Source organism: Bombus vancouverensis, chromosome 1 (genome assembly GCF_051014615.1).
Source record: "Bombus vancouverensis nearcticus chromosome 1, iyBomVanc1_principal, whole genome shotgun sequence".
NCBI classification, from domain to species: domain Eukaryota; kingdom Metazoa; phylum Arthropoda; class Insecta; order Hymenoptera; family Apidae; genus Bombus; species Bombus vancouverensis.
The window spans coordinates 17414398-17436500 of record NC_134911.1 but is presented as its reverse complement, the minus strand read 5'-3'; the positions used below and the strand labels follow the sequence as shown (position 1 = coordinate 17436500).

At 38.9% G+C, this 22103-nt stretch overlaps 2 protein-coding genes and 1 long non-coding RNA gene across 3 annotated transcripts; all 3 read right to left on the bottom strand.

Annotated features, from left to right (window-relative positions):
- Positions 1–168: 168 nt before the first annotated feature.
- Positions 169–1223, bottom strand: LOC117153496 (uncharacterized). Its single transcript, XM_033327604.2, has 3 exons — positions 1150–1223; positions 370–443; positions 169–289 (listed from the first exon to the last, which is right to left on the bottom strand). The coding sequence occupies exons 1-3, from the start codon at positions 1168–1170 to the stop codon at positions 169–171; spliced, it is 216 nt and encodes a 71-aa protein (XP_033183495.2). The 5' UTR covers positions 1171–1223.
- Positions 1224–7204: 5981 nt separating this feature from the next.
- LOC117153499 (uncharacterized) lies at positions 7205–8257 on the bottom strand. The gene is made up of 3 exons (XR_013059860.1): positions 8177–8257; positions 7388–7449; positions 7205–7281 (listed from the first exon to the last, which is right to left on the bottom strand). It is a non-coding gene; the product is annotated as an uncharacterized LOC117153499 (long non-coding RNA).
- Positions 8258–16901: 8644 nt separating this feature from the next.
- Positions 16902–21620, bottom strand: LOC117153596 (uncharacterized). The gene is made up of 4 exons (XM_033327783.2): positions 21368–21620; positions 20402–20454; positions 19920–20246; positions 16902–18648 (listed from the first exon to the last, which is right to left on the bottom strand). Exons 1-4 carry the CDS (start codon positions 21377–21379, stop codon positions 17925–17927), a joined length of 1116 nt encoding a protein of 371 aa, XP_033183674.2. The 5' UTR covers positions 21380–21620; the 3' UTR covers positions 16902–17924.
- Between the last annotated feature and the right edge of the window lie 483 nt (positions 21621–22103).

Sequence of the window (22103 nt, the reverse complement as noted above, 5' to 3'; positions counted from 1 at the left end):
CAATTAACATTATTCGATAACTTTTATTAACAGTATTTTATTAACACAACATAAGTTCACAACAATGGTTAACGATTATAATACAATAACAATGCAACAACGTTAACGTTAAGAAGTCTTAGAAAGATATCGTACAAACTCTATAAAACTAGAGAAACTGCACGAGTTTCACCACTCTTCTACGTGATCGTGACCACCATCATCTTCTTCGTGTTTTATGTGAATCTTTTTCACATGCGTATGATGGTGTTTGTGAATCAATTCTGGCACGTGAATGACGAAATGCGTGCTGCGGAGAACGAAACGTTATCGAATATAATGGTCCAGTGTAAAATGCAAACGATAATTAATCGATTGGTAAATAATTACTGTTCGTGATGACCGCCAGGGGAAGGCATCGAAGCTACGAGGACGATTGAAACGACGAGGACAAGAAGGAAGGCCTGAAAAATAAATATAATTAAATACAATAATATATCAAAATACCTGAGAGGGGAAGAAACTTCGTAGAAACGATATAAATAACGCGACTTTAAATGAAAGGTTAATACTACGCGAAATATTTCATGAGTCCGTAAGAGAGTAAATTAATTACGTTAGATTAAGAGCCCCGGTGAAAGTATCTAATGTACGATCAGATCGCGTCGTTAAATGGTGAAATTATCGTGTCGTTGAGGCACGCCTCTTATTGTTCCTTTTATCGTTAAAGCCATTCTTCCTAACGACTTGCTGCTTCCATAGAAAACAAGTTGACGTGCAATTGACCATACGCATGTGCGCGTTTAACTCAAGTATGGATTTAAAAAGATACCATGAACATTACTATGAATAAATATTTCAGAACTATTTCACGGCTACGTGTATGTGCGTATAGTATGTTTTCGAAGAAATGTACGGTTTTCTTCTTCTCTCTTTTATAAATTTTGTCTGTGAAGAAGTTAAGCAAAAGTCACGAGAATGTTCATTCGAAACATTCAACAAATATCCAATCGTCCTATTAAATAATTTTTTAAACTAAGAGAACACGACACCGCGTTTCGAAGGTCAGCTAATTTTTGGAATTCACTCGGCGTTATTTTTGACAGACGCGTAATTTTTTGTCGAAGTAAATCAAGGTCACCGAAGAGAATCGAGGTGATTAACACCCACTTGCGCTCGGAGTTTCGCCATTTTCTGCCTCGAGTCTGATTGCTCCAACGTTGAACTCCGAGTGTATTCCAAGACTGTTGCTCTTCGGGTACTAAAAGCTGGAATCCTGGCAAGCCTTATAAACGGAAGCATAATCAGTGAACGGTACAGGAACGAGCAAAATAGTTCCTGCGTGCACCCCACCCAACCCTCTACTCGCTCTCACTTGAGATTATATGAAATTTCACGTGCCCCTTCTATCATTGTCGTAGACACCTACTTGTCTCTCGTGTGAAAGATATCGCCCCAGTAGTGTGAGTGCAGTAGATCATTGATTTAAGAATAAAAAAAGACAAATGTAATCGAGATGTATTTATTTACTACGGAAGAAAGAAATTTCGCGAATAATTCGAGATACAAATCGTTTAAGAAGAGATTGGAGTATTCCTCTTGTCTAATAATCTTGTCTAATAATCTGCTTGTTAAGGAGAAAGCAAACATTGTAAAGAATTATAAATACAAATAATTTAAAAAGAGATCAGAGTGTACTGTATCTAATAATTTTCTTTTAAAAGAAGAGACATCTTAAATTGAAAGGAGACATATTCGTCTCTCATAGACAGTGTACTGATACAAACTTGAGAAATATAAAAATTATTGAATTGCGAACGACTTTACGTAATCGTATTTGCGAAACAGACCTTTTACAATGTTTTCTATTACCATAACTTCTATTGTAATCAATTGCGTTGCTTGCTCTAACAACTTAGCGAGCAACGACTTTTCAAATGCTTTACTATCGACATTACGCTAATTTACGAGCTTACAGACGTCAGTTTCGCCAGGAAACATTGCGCGTGATCGAATATCTCGAATCCCATTATTATTTCTTCTTCAATGGCCCATTTACGTTCATTGATACGTATTTAAACAGCCGACTGAATTAATAGAAAGTTGTAATCGATCTCGTTCGCCTATACTGTTTCGCTATTATGATTTCCAGGGAAGAAAGAAACGAAAGAGAAGGAACGGTGAAATGGCCCTTCGAAAGTGTTCGATCTTTCTGGAACTCGCGTTCACTTTCTCTGTCTTCTGTTACCGCTATCAGAGTAACATTACATTGTCGTAACGTGTCATTTACCGTCGTAATCTTCACCATAAACACATAAACGATGCGTTTTGGTGATTCCAGCAAAGTATCTGTTGGAAATCTTATCGATTCTCTAAACAGTGTAATATCGTTCGATGTCTGGAGAAATTTCGAAAAGCGTTTAGCGTGATCCAGATCTGCATGTATCGATCGCTTTACGCCAATGGTACGAAGAAAGTAAACGGGGAATTATTCTTTTTTCTTTCTCAATCGAATCCCTCCTCCGCTAAATCAGCTGCGCGTCGTACTTCATTTTGTTTTTTCTTGTATGTCTCGACAAATGGGCGACTTCTCACAGTAATGGTACGATCTTGATATTTCTACTACGTGAAAGAGGAATTCCGATGGAGAATTGGATAAACCTAATTGTATGTTGCGTTCTGTGTTATTCGTTCTTTTTAGACAATGATATCGATAATTGTTCATCTTCTGTATTTATAAAGTATAACGATGTTTCATTTTTTTGTATTCAAATTTTATGAATCGATTTCGCCCGCGAACGTCAAAACGAGTGTGCGTGTTTAAGATTGGAGAGTGTAAGTACTCACGCGTACGGTGTATCTCGTGTAAATTAGCGTAGAATTTTCTGTTATACCAAATGAAAATTTGAACGAATTAGCAACACGTCGTTTCTTTGGAAGTTCATAAGCATAGTTAATGGCTGTGTCGGAAAGTGAAGAATCTCGTATACGCACTTTTACAAGATCTCAGGCTAGAAAGTTTAATTTTCATTTCAGACAGAATAGATCCATTTCAGGCAATTGCTTTATCTATTCGCCGATTTTTTACGTTTGTCTACTTTCACAATTTTGTTATGCAAACGATCATCTTCTGAGAAACAGGAACATCCTGATAACAATGAGTTCGTCCACTTCTGTCATTCGTAATTTCGAAAGTTCTGTGTATGAAAAAGAATATATAAACAATTGTTATATGTTGTATGCATGTTAAACAATTATTGTACAGGTTGGTTCCATTTAAAAGAATGATTTGATCGTTGTTTGCACATGCACCATTGCGCTTTAAAAAAGAAAAATTGATGCTACGGATGTAGTACTCTTTGAGCCATTCATCCTTCTTATTCGACGTTTTTCTGTAACTGCACTGGTAACGGAATTACAGTCTGAAACAATTGCATAGACCACACTGTTACAAGATTAATATTACGTTTTGTGTGATATATTACCACATAGTTATAAAAGGAAAGAAAGTAACAATAAGGAAGTATTGACCGAATCTCAAAAGATTCAGACGTTCTAAACAATCCCTGTATTTTAATACCTTGTCTCGACGAATTGTTTATACGGCCATTGATCTCGAGGCGCTGTTGCAAAACGAGAAAGATTCTCGGCGCAGACTATCGTAGATCAAGGACAACATCCGTGTTACTTGCCATACGAACACCTAGAATCGTGCGAGTGAAATCGTCCTCCTCCGTGTACCGTAACATCTACTCTCTTTCACTTTTCGCTTACTTTCCATTTCGAACTAATCCTAGACGTTCTGAAGCAATTATCGTTCCAGAAAAGTTACTCCATTATGGCGAACAAGCTCGCAGCGATCGACAGACATCATTCGCCCGTTTCCCGAGATCAATATCCTTGATTAATTGCTTCCTACGATAACTAATGACCATGTTGGTTTGAAACCATGGGAATTTCCTGGCTGTTAAATGGATCTACGACCCTCTACGGTGATAAAATACATTTACTAGGTTTCAGTAGCATCTTTGGATCCATTTGAACACAAAGGAACTTTAGCGTTCAATTTGGGCATCCAGATTTCAATTGTTATCAAGAAAACTTTTTAGGAATTAACTTCACAGAGTGTTTGATAATAAAGAAGCGACGTTAGTAAGTAAGTGTTAATTTTTTCAGAATTTTTGGAAGCCAGGAAGATTAACAAATTTTCGGATGGACAAAATTAGATCTGTAAACAAAAGTAGCGTACTAAAGAGGATTCGATATTGCTGAAAAAAGTAGGCTGATATTTTCAATTATATGTAACTTATGATGCACTGATTTGCTTCAGCTGTAGGTATATCTCACGATTGAAGTTGAGCTTGTAACGAGTTTCAAAACACGAAATTGTGAAGAAGCGAGTTAGGTAAACTAGTGATTTAATAATCATGCGTATGGCAAGTGTAAGAAATATAAAACAGCAAATGTTTTCACTTTTCACTTATGGGATATAAGGAAAGACTCATGACTTACAAAATACAAATAAAACAATTTATTAAAGATAACAGTAAACGAATAGTATTTACACAACGTATAATATATACAAAACACAATAGCTGCGATGAGTAAAATAATCAGGTAAATGCGTCGCAGTTGCGAAGCGCACGCGAGTAGTCATTAAAGACTAACTAATTATAAAACGCAGTCATGCAGGATTTACACGAAACTGTACGAACGGTCGATCTTCTGGTGATCGAAACTAATGTCATGTAATCCATAATACACGAATGAAATATTCTTCCTCGTTCCTAAATTCTCGGTAAATTATTCTATCGTTAATCCAATTCATACACGATGTACCGACAGATCCGTTTAATCCACTTAACATGCTAAATCGACATTGCAAACGTTATGACGATACTAATTCCGTTCGATCGAATTTCTAAACTTTCCATTTTCTCTGCTGCGTTTAACGGTAAACGCCAACTCGTTTAAAAACGAAAGTGGAAATGACAAATAGTTTCCTCGAAGTATCTCGAGGAGAATCAGGGGAAATCGAAACGATCGTTGTGAATTAGTGTCCTGCTATGTAGCAGTGAGTGTTGTCGATGAATCGCGATCGACAGTCACGTGACGTTAATGATCGCGTGATGAGAACGCGGCACGAGGAATAACGCGATCATCACGATGTCGGAAATCGGTCAAACCGACCGATCGGAAACACGACATTGACTCGTCGATCGCTATTACTTTTTCTTGTGATAGCCTGAGAAACCACCGCCATGGCCGCCACCACCATGACCGCCACCACTATGACCGCCACTTGAGTACGAATCGTAACCACCACCGGAACTGTATCCACCTCCGCCTCCACCGTGCCCACTGAAATAAAGATTTAATTATTAAGATATAACGTGGTTGCAAATGAAAACGTTAAGCGCGAAATTACGCTCAGGAAATATAAAGACGCTTTCAATATCAAGGTTAAGAGAAATACTAAGGAAAAGAACATCTTATTACCTGCTTCCGAAGCCGGAAGATATGCTGTTACTAATAGCATGGTGTTCGATTCCACCGAATCCACCACCTCCGCCGCCACCACCGTGGCCACCACCGAATCCACTTCCTCCAAAACCTCCTCCGCCATGGTGAGCATCAAAACCTCCACCACCACCTCCATATCCACCGCCACCTCCATATCCACCGCCTCCTCCAAAACCTCCTCCGCCATGGTGTGCATCGAATCCACCACCGCCGCCTCCATAGCCACCACCGCCTCCATAGCCTCCACCGCCACCATGGTGTTCGATGATCAATCCTCCGCCACCACCCCCACCACCGCCACCTCCATAACCTCCTCCACCATGGTGTTCATCGAAACCGCCACCACCGCCTCCGAATCCTCCACCACCGTGGTGTTCGATAATTGCCCCTCCACCACCGCCACCTCCAAATCCTCCGCCACCATGGTGAGCATCGAAACCACCACCACCGCCTCCATAGCCTCCACCACCGTGGTGTTCGATGATCGCTCCTCCACCGCCGCCGCCTCCATATCCTCCACCGCCTCCAAATCCTCCGCCACCATGGTGAGCATCGAAGCCACCACCGCCACCGCCGCCTCCATATCCTCCGCCACCGTGATGTTCGATGATCGTTGCTCCACCACCACCGTATCCACCTCCTCCTCCAAATCCACCGCCACCGTGATGTTCATCGAATCCACCACCACCGCCTCCATAGCCTCCACCACCGTGGCCACCACCTGAACTGGATATTATAATGTCTCCGTGACCACCTGCAATGATATTTTTATTCGTTCATTTGGAAGTAATCTAATCTAAAAAAAGATGCTATTTTTTCTTTGTTTTAACGATACTTTGTCTGGTACGAATTTTATTCAATTATAAATTTCCCTATAATTAACTATAAATTGTTCTACGATAAAAAAATAAGAAAAAGGACCTTAATACGAGTATTTTCTAAAAGGGAATGCTATTTGTAGAAGGTTGATGCATGAAATTTTGAAGCCAAAGTAAAGAAAAGGACGACTAAAGTGGGATTTCTAATAAGATCACGGTCAACGTCCAACCTTGCAAAAGAGAATCACGAAGTACGAAGACACGGTTACGGCAATGAAGTATGCGGATGGGTTTGTAATGTTGCACGTGTGTGTGAGTGAACGTAAGACGAATTCTCGGCTTCGAAACGAGCCGGAAGTGAAAAGCCACGAAACGAGTTCTACGGCTACGAAGGAGCGCGAGGGGAAACAGGGGACGCATTCTCTGCAAATCAACCAGATATCGCTATTGGTTAAAGAGAACGTGAGAAGATGCTCTACTCTACCATTATCTCTTACGACTCGAGAAACGCAACAAGAGCTTCTGCGTGCGTTTTCGATGATAGTAATTTTCATCAAATTGATGAAAATTCTTTGCTTATATCCTTGCTATGCTTGCTTCGATAAAAATGACAGTAATCATTTTGACACATTTCCAATTTGAAGTTTTACCTCCGAATCCTCTGCCACCTCCGTGGCCACCTCCACCGTGACCACCACCTCCAATGCTAATGTGTCCACCTCCAAAGCCACCTCCTCCGTGGCCTCCGTGGCCTCCGAAACCACCTCCAAATCCACCGCCAAATCCTCCGTGACCACCACCGCCTCCGTGGCCTCCACCTCCTCCAGGCGAAGTGACTATTATAGTCTGATCGCCACCTCCACCTCCTCCTCCATGATCATGTCCACCGTGATCTTCGTATTTAATAACCTTCTTCTCGTCATGCTGTATTATCTCCGGTACGTGGATTCTGATATGTACGCTGAAAAGTTAATGGTTGAACATGGATATTAAGATTATTATCTTTCTTATGGTAATAAGATTTTAATGGTGCCCGCGGCCACGTGTAATTGCTAATGTGTACTTACTGCTCTTTGCCAAATGTGGCAAGCGCGACGGTCAATATCGCCGCAAAGATCAAGCACCTCATCTGCAAATAGAACAACTTCATTAGTACATTTTTTCCTCCTTTCTTTTTTTTCTGTAGAATTATGGAGGATTGAAAATGGGTGGCCAATATGTGAAATTGACATTTTACCCCTGAGAAAGGCAAAAAGCCATATAATAACTTCTATTCGAATTATATAACAAATTCTATGAGATAATTTATGTAAACCAATGAGGGCCGTGGGAACTCGAAATTTTCTGTACCTTTTCCCTATTTACAGCTGATAATCCGGGTTTCTTACAATGGACTCTTTGGTCTTTTTAAAATTATTCCAAAATTAACCTTCTGTAGAATTACGAATTGCCATCGGCAATTTCACGAATCTATCGTTCTAGTATCGTAAAAGTGACCTCCATCGTATCATCTCTTCGATTCATTAATAGAAGAAAATAAATCATTCTCCAATTACCTATTGATTATCTTGCTATATTCATAAGTATATCATCACGAATACGATATTAAAACACGACTCGATTATTCAGCCAGTAACCCATCTATAATACTCTACTATCCTAACATCACGAAGACACTCCACCACTCAATCATCGATCTAACCATCCCCCAGATCCAAACTTATCACAAATGTAACTCCGATAACTTGAAACTCCCTAGTCGCGTATCACAACCGCGTATCGAATCTCGCCATCACAGATCCGTCACCCAAAATCCAACAGATTATCTCATCAGCACGAATATCCTTGCTTCTTACACTGATCCTGAGCTGCATGGTGCACCAGGTCCCTTCCTGTCCCTTTCTCGATCAGCTCGATTCTGTGGCCAGGAACACACTGTCATATATATCCAGCAAGGATCCTGGCTATATATATAGCGAGGCCGAATGAAGTACCGGAAGAGCGAGGCAGGTGGGGAGACGATGAAGATCGGTTTGCCCAACCAGCGGAGGAGACTCGAATCGAAGGTGGCCGTGTTCGAGCTCTCGTGCACACCGGCCACGCTTCGAGCCTACACGTTCCAAAAGCAATCGATGTATTGTACGTATTCGTCTGTGTGTGTGTGTGTGTGTGCGTGTGCGTGTGTGAATACATGGAGAAACGGCCGTGACCCAGAGACATCAGAGAAATTCGCGCTTCGGGCGGTTTTCGGCATTGCTGCCCTCTGGGGTAACCAGGAAATCGCCGATGGCCGAGCTTCTGGGACCTTCTTCGGAGAGGAGATGTAGAAACGGACTTTTCTGGTCGACTTTTCGAGGCAGTGACTAAAATTCTGAGTCGAGACTGTTATGGTGAATTGGTTAGAATTGAGTTTTGCAGGATTGAGGGTACATTTACTAATTTTTTTTTTTCTATTGTCCGTTTGAGTCTGCATCGGTATCGAATTGAATTGAAATGTGAGAATTAAGAGAATGAATTTATGGTAAATTATATAGAATTACAAATATGAACTAGGTAAAATTGAATTCCTGGAGGTTGGAAATTATTATTATTGGAAATATTCGATTTCTATCGCCTTCGGATTGCATTGCGTTTCATTGAGAAACTTCAATGGAAGTTTATTCTAATTTGATAAAGAAGGACTCGTTTCTGTGGTAATTAATAATTCATGAACAGTGAGAGGATTCCAGCTTTGGAGAAATTACAGTGGTTTTTTATAGTGTGAATTGATTAAAATATTTCGAATGTTAGGTAATTTGAATTGCTGAGCAATCGGAACAGGTGGAAGATCTAATCGCCATTTATTACAGTCGAATGAAATTTTATGAATGTCGATATATGTGTAAAACGGTTGGTTGTGTGTTTAATGTGATTATCAAGCGTTGTGTATGGCCGAAGGAAATTCTAGAAATTAATGCCTAATATATCGGAGAAAGGTTTGTTTTATTCATCAAAGTGAAAATTAATCTTAAATTGATGTGTTAATATTTTAGATAATAAAAATATGACAAACATCAATGGCTCTGTAGCGATATGTTAAAATCAGGAAAAATGGAATTGTTAACATTGGAACGAATGAACGAGAAATATGAAAGTAATTGTTATCAAGTAACACTGATATACTTTCAAAGAATCGCAGAGGATTCAACGTCCGTATTTAACCTACTTCTTCGATATCGACCGTACAATGAGTGAAAGAACGTAAAAAATCCACGTGTATTCTAATTGAATGTGAGAAGGCATTTCGATGGCTATAGTCGAGTTCCCACGAGCCGTAACAAGCGCTGTAAATCTCTTAATCCACTCTTGCATTGTGCCTTTTATTTTCTAGGAGCGAAGCCAATTCCACGACTAGAAAATCAATTCACTGCTTTTTATTCTTTCCTTCAGGAATACCTGAATCTTTTTCTCCTTCTTGTATAATAGAACTATCGGATCGGTGTACACATAAATTATTTCTACTTTTCTCGGTGATTCGCAAATTCACAATTTATTTATTTAATTCCAACGTTACTTTCGTAATATTTTCTTTGATATAACTTGTGAAAAAAGTTATTCATGTGTTTAAAAAGAGTAAGTCTTGCCAACACTCGATACGCCAGTATTACAACAAATTCCTCTTTAATATAAAATAAAATTTCAAAATATCTATTCATCCAACAAATTCCTTAAAACACCCCTTAAGAAGTGGAAACTATACGGTGGTGGGCAAAAGAAAGTTCGATGATATCATAACTTATCAGACAAGTATCAAGTTTCACCTTGCTTTTTTGTCCGTAACTCTAATAAATAAATTTATATTTATCTTTATTATATATTACGAAGATGAGAAATTACGAACAAAAAAGTAGAAACGTATAAGTGTTCATTAATGTTTCTAAGGTTCAGAGGAGAATTGCAACTGGTCGCAGCTTTTCCATCCGCTTGTCTTCTGGATCTCTCTCACATCCTCTTTCACGTGCAATATCGAAACAGGTATTCCGATGTTTCACGAGAGATATCATCTACGCTCGGTGCACACACGGTCTGGCAAAAAGTAGCGTTTTCCATTTCACTTTACGTTCGCCACGATGCGAACGTTATCGAGGCGACGATGCTCGACGTCGTCTTCGCGCATCAATTTACTTTCCTCGAAGGTCGTTGCATAAATCGGCGGCCAGAACTTTTTCGATATCTAGTCAGGCTTTCCCTGAGTTCCATTACAAAATAGAGCGGAGAGAACGCGACACATTCAAGGATACGCATTATACACTGAACTATTTGTATTGTACGAATCATGTGAGGTTTATTACTATGATTACTCACCTTTCTTTCAATCTTGAATCGCTATATTGGAATACAAAATTTAGCGATCTTAATTTCGAAGCGATTTGAAATTTTTCAGAGTCTTAAAATTCAATGTCTGCTCATATATGTAAATCTGAGAAAAAATGAGAGTAATTATTTTCTTCTCGTCTTGCTGAATTTGGTTCTGAAAAGGTTACAGTTCATTCTCCTCGAAATCGACGATTAAAAATTGAAATTTAAACATTAATATCGGAATTTTGACATTAATATCGCGTTTATTCTCGACCTATCTATTAATCATGGATGCTAAATTGGTCAGTGGTAAATTTATTCGCTCTTTAATGGGAGAAATAAATGTAAAAATTTTGCAAAACAGAAGAAAGCCACTGGCTTCGCGTTGCAACAAAAATAACGAATTATAAGAACATTTCGTTTCCTTGTGAGATTTGCAAATGAATATTCGATTTGATTGTTCGATGAATTATTTGAATTTTACAAGGAGAAAGTAGTAAGGTCAATGTTAATAAGATATATATACAAGAATGGTGCACTTCTTTTAACGTTTTTATTACGGTTCAAAAAGCGATTTCGTGTTGTAAAATGCATAATACGGAGTTCGAAGAATCATGCTGATTTGTTAATAAAAAAAAAATAAGGAAAGGAACATTGCATAATGTTAAGTATAAAACAATTACTTCGAGTAATAGCTCTATTTAAAAGTTCACAAAGACATCCGGCAGGTAAATAGTTTAAATACTCCAGAAACCAGTTTGGTTTCGTTAAAAATCACTCCATCACCGACTATCACTTTCGTGCTCTCTAGAAGTGCTCTTACTTGATGTTGCAACCTACAAAACCTCTCTAATCGAACTGACCGATTACTTTATGTAACATGAGCACGTGATCGGAAATCGCTTTGCTGCAATAACGGTACATCTAAAGAATCTGCATTCTTGAGGTATTTGTAAAAATGAATTTTAGGTTCTGTTAGATTAGCGACGAATTTTAAGCGACTAATTAACACAAAACGCTTGCGCGAGTTACAAGAGAAATTAAACGCGCGAAAGCAACGGCAAGCGGCTCGTCAGCATTAAAAGAAAGTTATTTATAAAGTTGCATCGCGTAACAAAATCAATATCACAAATAGAGATGTTGTCAGTGCTAAATGATTGAACGACTCGTGATTTTCTAGCTTGAATTTTTTATCTCCGAAGAATTGAACACTTAAAACAAAATGAAATTAAATCGCGAAGAAAGTACTTTTCTTTTAGTTGCGTCATTCATCCAACTAATCGACGGAATCATTTCTCAGGCGAAATAAAATTAACTTTAAAAAAAGAGAATAGTTTTAAGAAAACTATCGCTGTGAAAGTAGAATGATCTTGTACCTTCATCGACTGTCGAACAAAAAAAAAAAAAAAAAGAAAAAAAAGAATAAAAGAAAAGGGGAAAAAAGGAAGGGATCACAGACTTCGATAAACGTAGAAGCAACCCTGTTCGGTAGAATCGCAGCAATAGAGACACGCTTAGAGTGTCGTCCGGCGATTAAAGATAAAGGCGAATCAAATCGGTTAAACCGTTTCAACTCAAAGGCAATCACGTCGTAACTAAAAACACATGCGACCATTGACAAACGGTCGATGATCGGTGAAACCGAATAGGAATCTCGACATTGACATTCTCGATGGGGTTGATCGACTCGTAGAGCAGCGGCAAAGTGAGCGGAGAGAACGGTAGCGTTCGAATAAATTTCGAATGGCATCCCGCTTTTAATCGTAAACCGACCTAACACTGTTTACTCTTGTGCGAAAGAAAGTGATCTTTAATCGATACCGCACCTATTCGATAGTTCAAGGACTGCTCGAGCTAGGATTTCACCGCGGAATTTCGCTTCGATTCAAGTTTTACTGTTGCAAATTACAAGTTGGTCTTTATATGGGTAGACGACATAGAAGGTGAGCGTCCCCTTTTATTCGCATCCTTTTACATAAAAGCGATTTTGACCTTGTACGACCTTGTACGATCTTAACTCTGAGCTTGATAATGATGGTAATTAACATTACGTAATTGACAAACATTTTTTACAGGAAATTACTGTGCACGCCTCGGGTAAGCGTAACGACGATCATTGGAATTTCTTTATTAAGTCATTCGTTTTCTTTAACGTCAGGTATACTAAATTACTCTTATTATTCTCTATAAGATCGTTTACAATTACAATCAATTACCACAGTGCAAAGAGAGAGATAGGCAAACCGTCTTGCGATCAAAGCCAAACACGGAAACAATAGATTGTAAAACAGCTTTCGCTTTCAGAAATGTTTCTTCGTCCAGCTAATTCCCATCAACTTCTCTACAATGACAGAGTAAAAGTGGTATAGGAATCTTTAAAGACTCGCGAGTTCGTAGCATCAGAAACACCAGGTAGCATCATATCAAGGGAACATACTGAACAGAACGTTTGTTCAAACATATATGCGTACTCTTTTAAACTCTCCTATATGTACATACATATACAGAGTGGTTGGTAACTGGTGGTACAAGCGGAAAGGGGGTGATTCTACGCGAAAAAAGAAGTAGAAAATATAGAAAAAATTTCTTTTTTTAATTTTTCCATCGAGACAACGATCTACAGTGAGATCCGTTATAACGAGACGCGACAAAGTGCACGCGTACCGAGCGAAAATTCAAAGTCGATTTTCTCGAAAACAAAGCCTCAAACGAGAAATTTTTATTCTATATTTTCGGCTTCTTTTTTCGCGTAGAATCACCCCCTTTCCGCTTGTACCAACCACCCTGTATATTACAAATGAAGTAACTTAAACTCTTCTATTATGTAGCTATATTACACTACCCATTGCTTTTACTATTTCTTTTCTATTTTTACAGTTATCTACTCTGCTTATCTTATATTATACATCTACGTTTCTCTATCTCTATTCTATAATTCCTCCTTAATTGTCCATTAATCTTCATTAACTGCCTTATAATCAAGTACTCGTACGAATCCCCAGAAATCACAAACCAGGAAGTCTTCTCACAATTAAAGTTCAGTACGATCCAGAAGATCGCTGAAGATCATCGCGCAACCTTGCTATCGTTGCACGATGATTACGCGCGTGATGGCTCCGTTCCTGGATAATTAACGAGCTGATTTATACGCGCTGGTCGTTTTAATGACCGGCTGTTGCCAGGGAACGAAATAGAAAGTGGCGAGATATACACGAAAAGAGCCAGCGGAAAAGGGAACACCAGGGAGCGAAGATGGACGAGGACGCGACGCAGGGACAAGAGGAGAGATCGAATATTCGCACGAGACTCTGCACTCGAGGTAACTTCAGTATACCCTTTCACTTCTTCCATTTTCGTGTTCCGGTCTTCAGAGAGATTCCCCTGACGGAAGAATTGGAAATTCTACCCTGTGTCGTTTGTACGTTGCCACTTTCCAGATCGCTCTAGGATTTTTCTTTGTCGGTGTTACTGCAAGAAGAATGATCGAACAGATTTTCACGGAAGCATCGATTAATAACAAAACTACCAGAATAGTAAAAATAACTTTTTTCGTTCGAGTTTCATAGATTTACAATATTTCCTGGGGAAATTTGAACGATCTTTTTTTTTTTAAATATAAAATTACATACGTATCAAATTTCACGTGATTTTCATTTAGATTTGTCTGGTACGAGGTCCGTACTTTAGCCGCCGGTAATTCTTCCGGGTAAAACTACGTGGTTGCGGATCGACGAAGAAAGTTAAGAATGGAGAAATTTTGGGGTCGATGGGTTTATTGGACTAGAATTCGACTGTGTTTCTGTACTCTGCTATATGTATTTTCCACGACGCAGACAGAAGATTGCTCTGTATGCGAAAATAAGCGAGAAAATAAAAATAAAGATATATTTCACTTAAGTTACTCTTGAGTCATCTGTGTATATTACGAAACATTAGCAGAAGAGGACAAGTACTCGGTAATTAAAATGTTCAACTTTATTGCTAATAAAAGTTTATCGAATTTCAAGGAAACATCTGAGCATCCCTTTAGAAAACTTTCTTCTTTCACTTTACATAATCGCTGGCATTTTACTAGACGAACACCGTCAAAAACTTTCAACGACGTTAATTCAATTCGTTGGTTTAATCATCGATCAGTTAGGCGAATGAATGCACATTCGTTGCAGCGCCTGAATGAGTCAGCTTGCTGATATTCCTTGATCATTTCCATTTCAAATAGAAACTGCACGTGTTCCGGTAAATTTACCGGAAAGAAAAATTTCGCTTTCCCACGAAATGCAAAGTGGCCGTGATGATGACGCGAAAAATGAACGTAGAACAACGTTTACTACAGTGAAATAATTACACGCAGTTTGTTTCCGCTTTTCCAATAGCGTTTAGAGAAGAAAATGGCCCTTGTCACTTCGTTCAACCTGTACTCTCTTGTCTTCCTGTTTTCTTTCAGACAACTGTACTTGATGAACAACTATTTATTTGTTCTTGTCAAGCTCTTAAGTAGCTATGTCGCAGCAGAATTTATGTTGACGTGCTCTATTCTAAAGTAACAAAGCTTAGAACTAATATGACTTTCCCGATACTTTCTTGGTGGATATGCTATTACAACGTTCTAAGAAAATTTTAAGAAATTTTAAGAAAATCTTAATAATTTAACGAATAGTTTAAGGTGAATAATCTGAATGATTTTCGCGAATTAAATAAAGTATCCATCGGCTTCCGATCTTTTGAGAAATGAAAATAAATTCGTGAAATTTATTAATAAATTTAGGACATGATTAAGATCGATCAAAAATCTTTGAAATATTTCTGAAAAGTTTTGCATTTTATTGATTCATGTCCCGGTCAAATTCTGCTCATGGTTCATGGACTTTGATACTTGATCGAAAGCTTCTAAGGCTACGGTTCTTTAATATTTCTGATCAAAATTTTTTTTCTCAACTTTCACATCAAATTTAACTTAGGACTCAAAAGATCGTCCTCAATTTTTCTTCGTAACAGAGCAAGCATGACAAAGAAATTACATTTTGAAACATTTCAAAAGATTGTAATTCAATTTAAGATACCACGAACAACACGATCAATCGATGAAAAGATCGCTTCGCAGTTCTTTATCTTACTTCAAAGTCTAAATTCAAACGAAAAATATAATTCTTTCTCACGAGGAAGGATACCGAAATAAAGAAAATTTTCGAGAATTTGTGAAAACCTTGATCCCATTTGCAATACTACCGTGCAATGCAATATCCGTGGAAAACTGAAATCGTGAAAGAATCATGAATAAAGTGGAAGGCCAGCTCGTTGACCTTTCAGCTTACACGCAAACTCGTCCGGAATAATAAAGTGTTCCCAGAAATCGAGAGGATCGGGCGACAGGCAAGGTGGAGGCGGTGAGTTGAAAAGATCAAGAGGATCTCGCATCCTCGCGCGATAGAGCGACTTTCTCGACTTTCGAACGTTCAGCCGGTCATCGGACCTCGAAGTGAAAGTAAACGAGGAAGATGTGGTCCTCGCGACCGTGGCATTCGATCGTTGTTTTATTCGTGTTCGAGGCTGCCAGCCGATCGTTTCATCCGTCTTGATCACTGAACCGTGACGCTACATCGAGCCTGTTTCACGGTTGCCTGTAGTTGTTTCAATAGTTTTCATAGAATTTTAAAACAGTATTTGAACTTGATAAAGTAACCCTGCTACGTTCTTCTCATCTTCAATTCGGCATTTTTACGTTGTTCTATGTTCTTTCTTATAGTTAAAAAATTTATAATTAACATTAAGTTTGAAGAACGTATGGAAGCGCGAAATTTTACGTCAGAGATCTTTTTTAAAATATTAAAAATCTGCTGAAACGAAGTTGAGAGTGAGATTGAGACATGAAAATTTCAAGGTCGTAATAGAATTACGTAAGAGAGATATTTGACGATTCACACAGTTTGAAACTTTATCGAATGACGTTTGCCTGTGTGGAGACTTGTATGATCATGTAGCAATGAAATCGACAAGTTCACAAAAAGTGGAGTCGGTCAGTTTTGCTTCTGGCAATCTCAATTACAGCAGTAAAGGAAAGTAGACTATGTATTTCACTTTTACTGGAATTTTACGATCACTTTTTCAGTGATCTCCTTCCGTTTTTGGGAAAAGAAAGAACATCCGATTTTATTCGTATATGTACAAGGTGTGTATGTATGTCATAGTTGAAGAATTGTTGTTCACAAGTTATTGTTGTTCGTGAATCGATTTAATGGTGTCAAATGTTGAGCATCTAAACGCTAAAAGAGATGCCGATAAAATTATAATAATTCTAAGCTACGCAATAATATTAATTCTAACGTTAAGAACATAAAAATAAGGATCTTTGTCATTCCTCGCCCTCCGATATGTACAATTCAAACGATACGTCATTCAAGTATATGTCTGCTGCAAAAGATACAGAATGTAACTTGTAATTTTCGAGCAACTTTCCAGATGAAGCGAATAAAAGAAAGATTTACTTTCACCGATGTCCGAGGAACATATTAGAAGCCATACGAGAATTACGCTACGATACAAGTTGCGAACTTTCTTGCATTTCATTTACCTGTGCTATTATATTCGAAATCATTAATAAATTTAGACATTCACATTTATAACAAGTAAATTATTAAATTTCTTTAAACATCCACACATCGAAGTATAAAGATACACATTGACAATTACAACTCTCGAGACGTTCTCTGGTCAGTGAACCTAATCTCCTCGGTATCCGATGCAGTTCAAATACCACGACGATCTTATAAAATTCCTGCAAAACTGAAATCAAGAGAATCATTTCGCAGAATTTCAAAATTTCTCTGTATCCTCCGCACTCGTAACCTAATTGCACATGGGTCCGTGCATTCGTCCTCCATGCATGTCATTGTATTATACTTAGTGGAAACGATGAAGCGAGATGCTCAAGTTCATCCTCTACGCACATTGTTCTCGCATTCTTCCTCCATTGTGATTTAGAGAGTAACAAATTATGTATCCCTGGAATCTGCCTTCCAAGTTCTAAATTATTCAAAATTCTTTGAATATATAATACAAAGAAAGAAATAATTGAACCAACATCGTACGATCCTAAACGTGGTATCAAATTCCTTATCCCTTCCCATACATCTTGGATTGGAATCAAATTATTAATTTTTATCAAAACATACAAACTTTAATACGAACCCGATCTCGTCATCTCGCTGTATCTTTTCCACCAACGATACCCGTAAAAGTATCTAAATTAACCAAACAACTCTAATCTATCTAACCATGAACCGCCTGCGTGGGCGCCGGAAGCACCACGTTCATCGGAACAGGGAACGTATGATAAGGCGAACTCTGAATAGGCATATTCCTAAAATCAACCGGCGGTTCCATAGTGTCCTCCTTAACGTCGTAACCTTGCTTCGGCTGAGCAAAATTCACTGACCAGCCACTGAAAGCAGGAGTTGTAGAGCCAGCCGTCGAGTAACTCCCGCTAACCTGTTGGTTTTGATAACTGTTTCCCAAAGTTGTAGCCGCGTTAGATAAAAACTGTGGCCAGGATTTGGTCATCTCTTGGAGCTTTTGTTGATATTCGCCTAAAGCTATTGTGTCTCTCAACACGATTCCCTCTTTGCTGCCACCGATAGTGGCCGATGGAATGCCAGATGGTAACAGGACGCCACCTTGCGGCTGAGAAACGATGTTCTTGTAGAGATCGGTAGCCTTCTGCTGGAGCAGGAGTATCTGATCCTTGTTCGTGGCGGCGCCGAGGTCGATCGGATTGTTCGTAACGAGGTCCTTCTCGATGGATCTCGAAGAGTAGAGTCTCTTGCGGTCACTTTGCCTCCCGTTGTAGTTCAAGGCTGTCTCTGCATCCGGAAAGAAGGTCTCTTGCTGCGGAGACTCGTACGACGAAGGTGAATACTGGGCGTCGGGTGAGGAGAACGATGGCGACGAATATTCCGATTCCGACGTGTACTTGTGCTCTTGGGAGCTTGGATTCCTGCGGTGAGTGTAATGGTCAAAGAATGCCAGTGAAATAGCGACGGTGTTAGGAACGTCGAAGGCAGTTAAACGCTGTTCTGCTTTCGAATGATTTGTGGTAAGTAGTTAGAGTGCGTGTGACCAGTGAAAGTGCGTGAGAGAATGCGTAATTGTTTAACGATGTTCGATCAATTCCAGTCGTGTAATTGTAGAGGCAATGATTGTTTGGAAAAAAAAACACAAGAAAGTCATCTATTTTTATCTTTATCGAAATTCTATTGAATTTTCGTTTAGAAACTTAGAAAACAACGGTGACAGGTGCTTATCAAAGCAGCTACAAATAGCCTTGATAAATCGTTGTGAAATATTTAATTCGGATTTACACGAAACAAGATGACAAACGCGCCAACACTGTTTTCAAAAATAGCAAAGTTGTTCCCAGAAGAACTGGCCACAGCTCTCGTAATCTGAATATTTTATAGATACAGAAAATAAAATACTGTCTCTTATGAATATTATAGAATCTTCTAAAATGCAATTTTTATATTGGAATTTCATTCGTGAATACATATTGCTCTTAATTCTGCAAATTGTAATAGAGTAAATGAAACGGTTGGCCTGATATTGTGAATGCTGTTCTACTGGCCGCAGTAGAATGTACCGCCAGTAGTCAGGCACGATCGGGCGGTACCATCTATTTTACTGAGAATTCAAACTTGAAACTGATTTATCCTGTGTTTTCATATCTAAATGTCAGTAAGTCAAGATTAATTCATAATTTTAATGTAATCCAATTAGTTGCAACACTACTCTTCACTTAATTTATTACTGGAGAATGCAAATTTATCAGAAATACAAATTGGCTATGTATATTTGACATATATTTCTCTTTATTCGTCCCGCCTTTTGTGAAAGAATTCTAGAAACTAGGGCGCTTCTTTTCTGGCAACGCCTTTTTCTCTGCGCTCGAACCATGACGTTAAATGATACGAACAAGCAAATATGGATTCGCAACATGGACCACGAATACTTTTCTGCAAATACTCGGTAAACACGTTCTTACGATTTTTATAATTCTATTACTCCCAACGTGTTTCAGTTTTACTATTATTATTAACTTTATCTTCTTCTTTCCCATATCACGTACTTATATTTCTCGATAAACGAATCCCCATCATTGAAACGAAGAAATGAATAAATAAATGAATGAATACACGAATAGGTAAATAAGCATATGAAAGAAGGGTGCGAAATGAAATCCTGTCCTATCCTTAAATACAGCATTCTCACCTTTCACGATTAAACGAGACGCTACCCTTAATCCGATCGTAAGGTATGTAACCCTTTCCGTATGAAACTGCATGACTGATGCCCTTGCCATAAGGAATGTTCACGTGGTTCACATGTTCGTAGCCTTGATCGAAGTCATCTCCTCCATGAGGAAACGATGAACTTCCGTACACAGATTTCTTCGAGTGATAGTGTACGGGAGGACCATGATACTTGTGATAATGAACTTCGCTGGCGTACGATTTTCTGGAACGCGGTAAAGGAGATTGCCACGGTGGTGGTCCCATGCGCCTGGTTTGCTGTGGAATCATCAGCAACACCCTGTTGCTGTGAAACGAAAGATATTTAATAAAATATGTAAAAATCCGTGCTCTAATAATTATGGTCTGTGGGAAGGTTTGTAAGTTGTGTCGTGCTATAAAGAGTTCGAGCTCGACACGGTCTGGTAACGAGAGTTATACTTTAGTCACGAGAATACTTACACGGAGTGGACGAGTAGAGGCTCGCTGATCGTCAGCACGAGAATGCAGAAAGCCTGTAGTAAACATAGATCGAAGATTAATGGATTGAACGAGTTGAATTACGTGCAATGACTGGCACCAGTCAAACTGTGATTTTATTAAAAATAAAGATTTGTTGCGTATACATACAATGATACTAAGGTTTTACAAAAATTATATTCAATTACAGGGTAGAATTTAAGAGTAGAAATAGGATTGTTCGAACAGAAATTTTTAGCAAGACGCGTTTAAGAAAAATTAATCGCTGTTCTGTGGATGGACAACAACCAATGTGCTCGATCATGCGATCTACGACGCAAAGATAGCGGAGCGTGCAATAAGAACTAAAAGTTTCCATGTAAAAGTACGGAGGCGTGTGTTGATCTTGATTGATGTTTTAACCTACATCGGAGCCAATCTAAAATCAATCTCTTCTATAGTACTGAACATTCTATTTATACTACTTAGCCACAATCTAAAATTACTTCATTCCACATAAATCATGAAAACTGGAGAAGTTCAAAGTCTCAAAATTCAAATATTTAAGCCCGATGAATATAGCGATTCGCAATTGAAAGTACGGTAATCAGGTAATTCTTAATTCAGGTAATTCTTAAAAACAAAAAAAATATTTAGCCCATTTTTTACCGAGGAATTAAAAAGATCCATAATACTGAGATATGTATAAAAACAAACACCACAAAAGCAGTGCAAATATACTGGTGAAATGCAGAGACCTCATTCCTATTGAAACTTCAGACTAGAAAGACTCAAATTGTAACTATCTAACACAATCTAACAAAACAAAACCAACCTTCGCAAACCACCCCTTACCATTCTAAATATTACTTCAACCTCTCCTCAAACCTTATTCCCTCACCATAACTCTACGATCTAATGCCAAATTGATTCTATTAATTAAATCACCAATAATCAAGATCCACTTACCGAATACTTCATGTTGCAAGTTTCCCGAGAAAACCTGCCGAATCAAACAAAAACCTCAAACTCGTGGTCGTATCGATAATAAATCCGAACGCGAGGGTACAACGACGTGTAAAGTGTCCGCGTAGTTATCTTGCAACTAATCGAAATACAAACGATGTGCTCCGTATGCTCCAACCGGTGCGGACAAATTGCGGGAGGTCCGTCCAGGACTGTTCTCTTTTATACAAGATAAAAAGAGCATAATCGCCGGTGGACTCACGACCGCCTCCCACCGACTGGCTCCAGCCCTGGAAAGAGATCGCGCGTCCAGCTGTGGAATCTCCGCGAGGATGAAAACGGATTGGGTAGCCGAGACTTGGCGTGCCGATACGAAACGGACAGTCGAGCACGCCGACGAGGGGGTATTTTTCTTTCGGGGGAAATCGACACTTTCTTCTCTCCTAGGCGTTCACCCGGCGCACCGCGGCCTAAGACGCGAGTAAAACGCGACTCCACGAGTGTTAAGTCATGCGACCGCGCCCCATCGATACCGACGTGCTTTCCAAAACGCGACCAACAAGAACGAGACTGTCGTTCCACATTTTCGAGAATAACACGCACTTGCGGAGCGAATGTGAGAATACGTCTGTTGATTCAGGGTCGTGGCGAGGGAAACGTAGGTGTAGGATCGTGGGAAGCTTGGATCAGGTTAGCTGGATAGCCTTGAACTTACAGTGATAGACAAAAGAAAGTTTAG

Coding starts and splice junctions, on each gene's coding strand:
- LOC117153596 (XM_033327783.2), bottom strand. Junction 20,247..20,401: donor CCTCTACTCGTCCACTCCGT/GTAAGTATTCTC, acceptor TTCGTTTCACAG/CAACAGGGTGTTGCTGATGA. Junction 18,649..19,919: donor GTCTCGTTTAATCGTGAAAG/GTGAGAATGCTG, acceptor CACTCACCGCAG/GAATCCAAGCTCCCAAGAGC.
- LOC117153496 (XM_033327604.2), bottom strand. CDS start 1,170: ATGGCGAAACTCCGAGCGCAA. Junction 444..1,149: donor TGGCGAAACTCCGAGCGCAA/GTGGGTGTTAAT, acceptor TTTATTTTTCAG/GCCTTCCTTCTTGTCCTCGT. Junction 290..369: donor CCTGGCGGTCATCACGAACA/GTAATTATTTAC, acceptor CGTTCTCCGCAG/CACGCATTTCGTCATTCACG.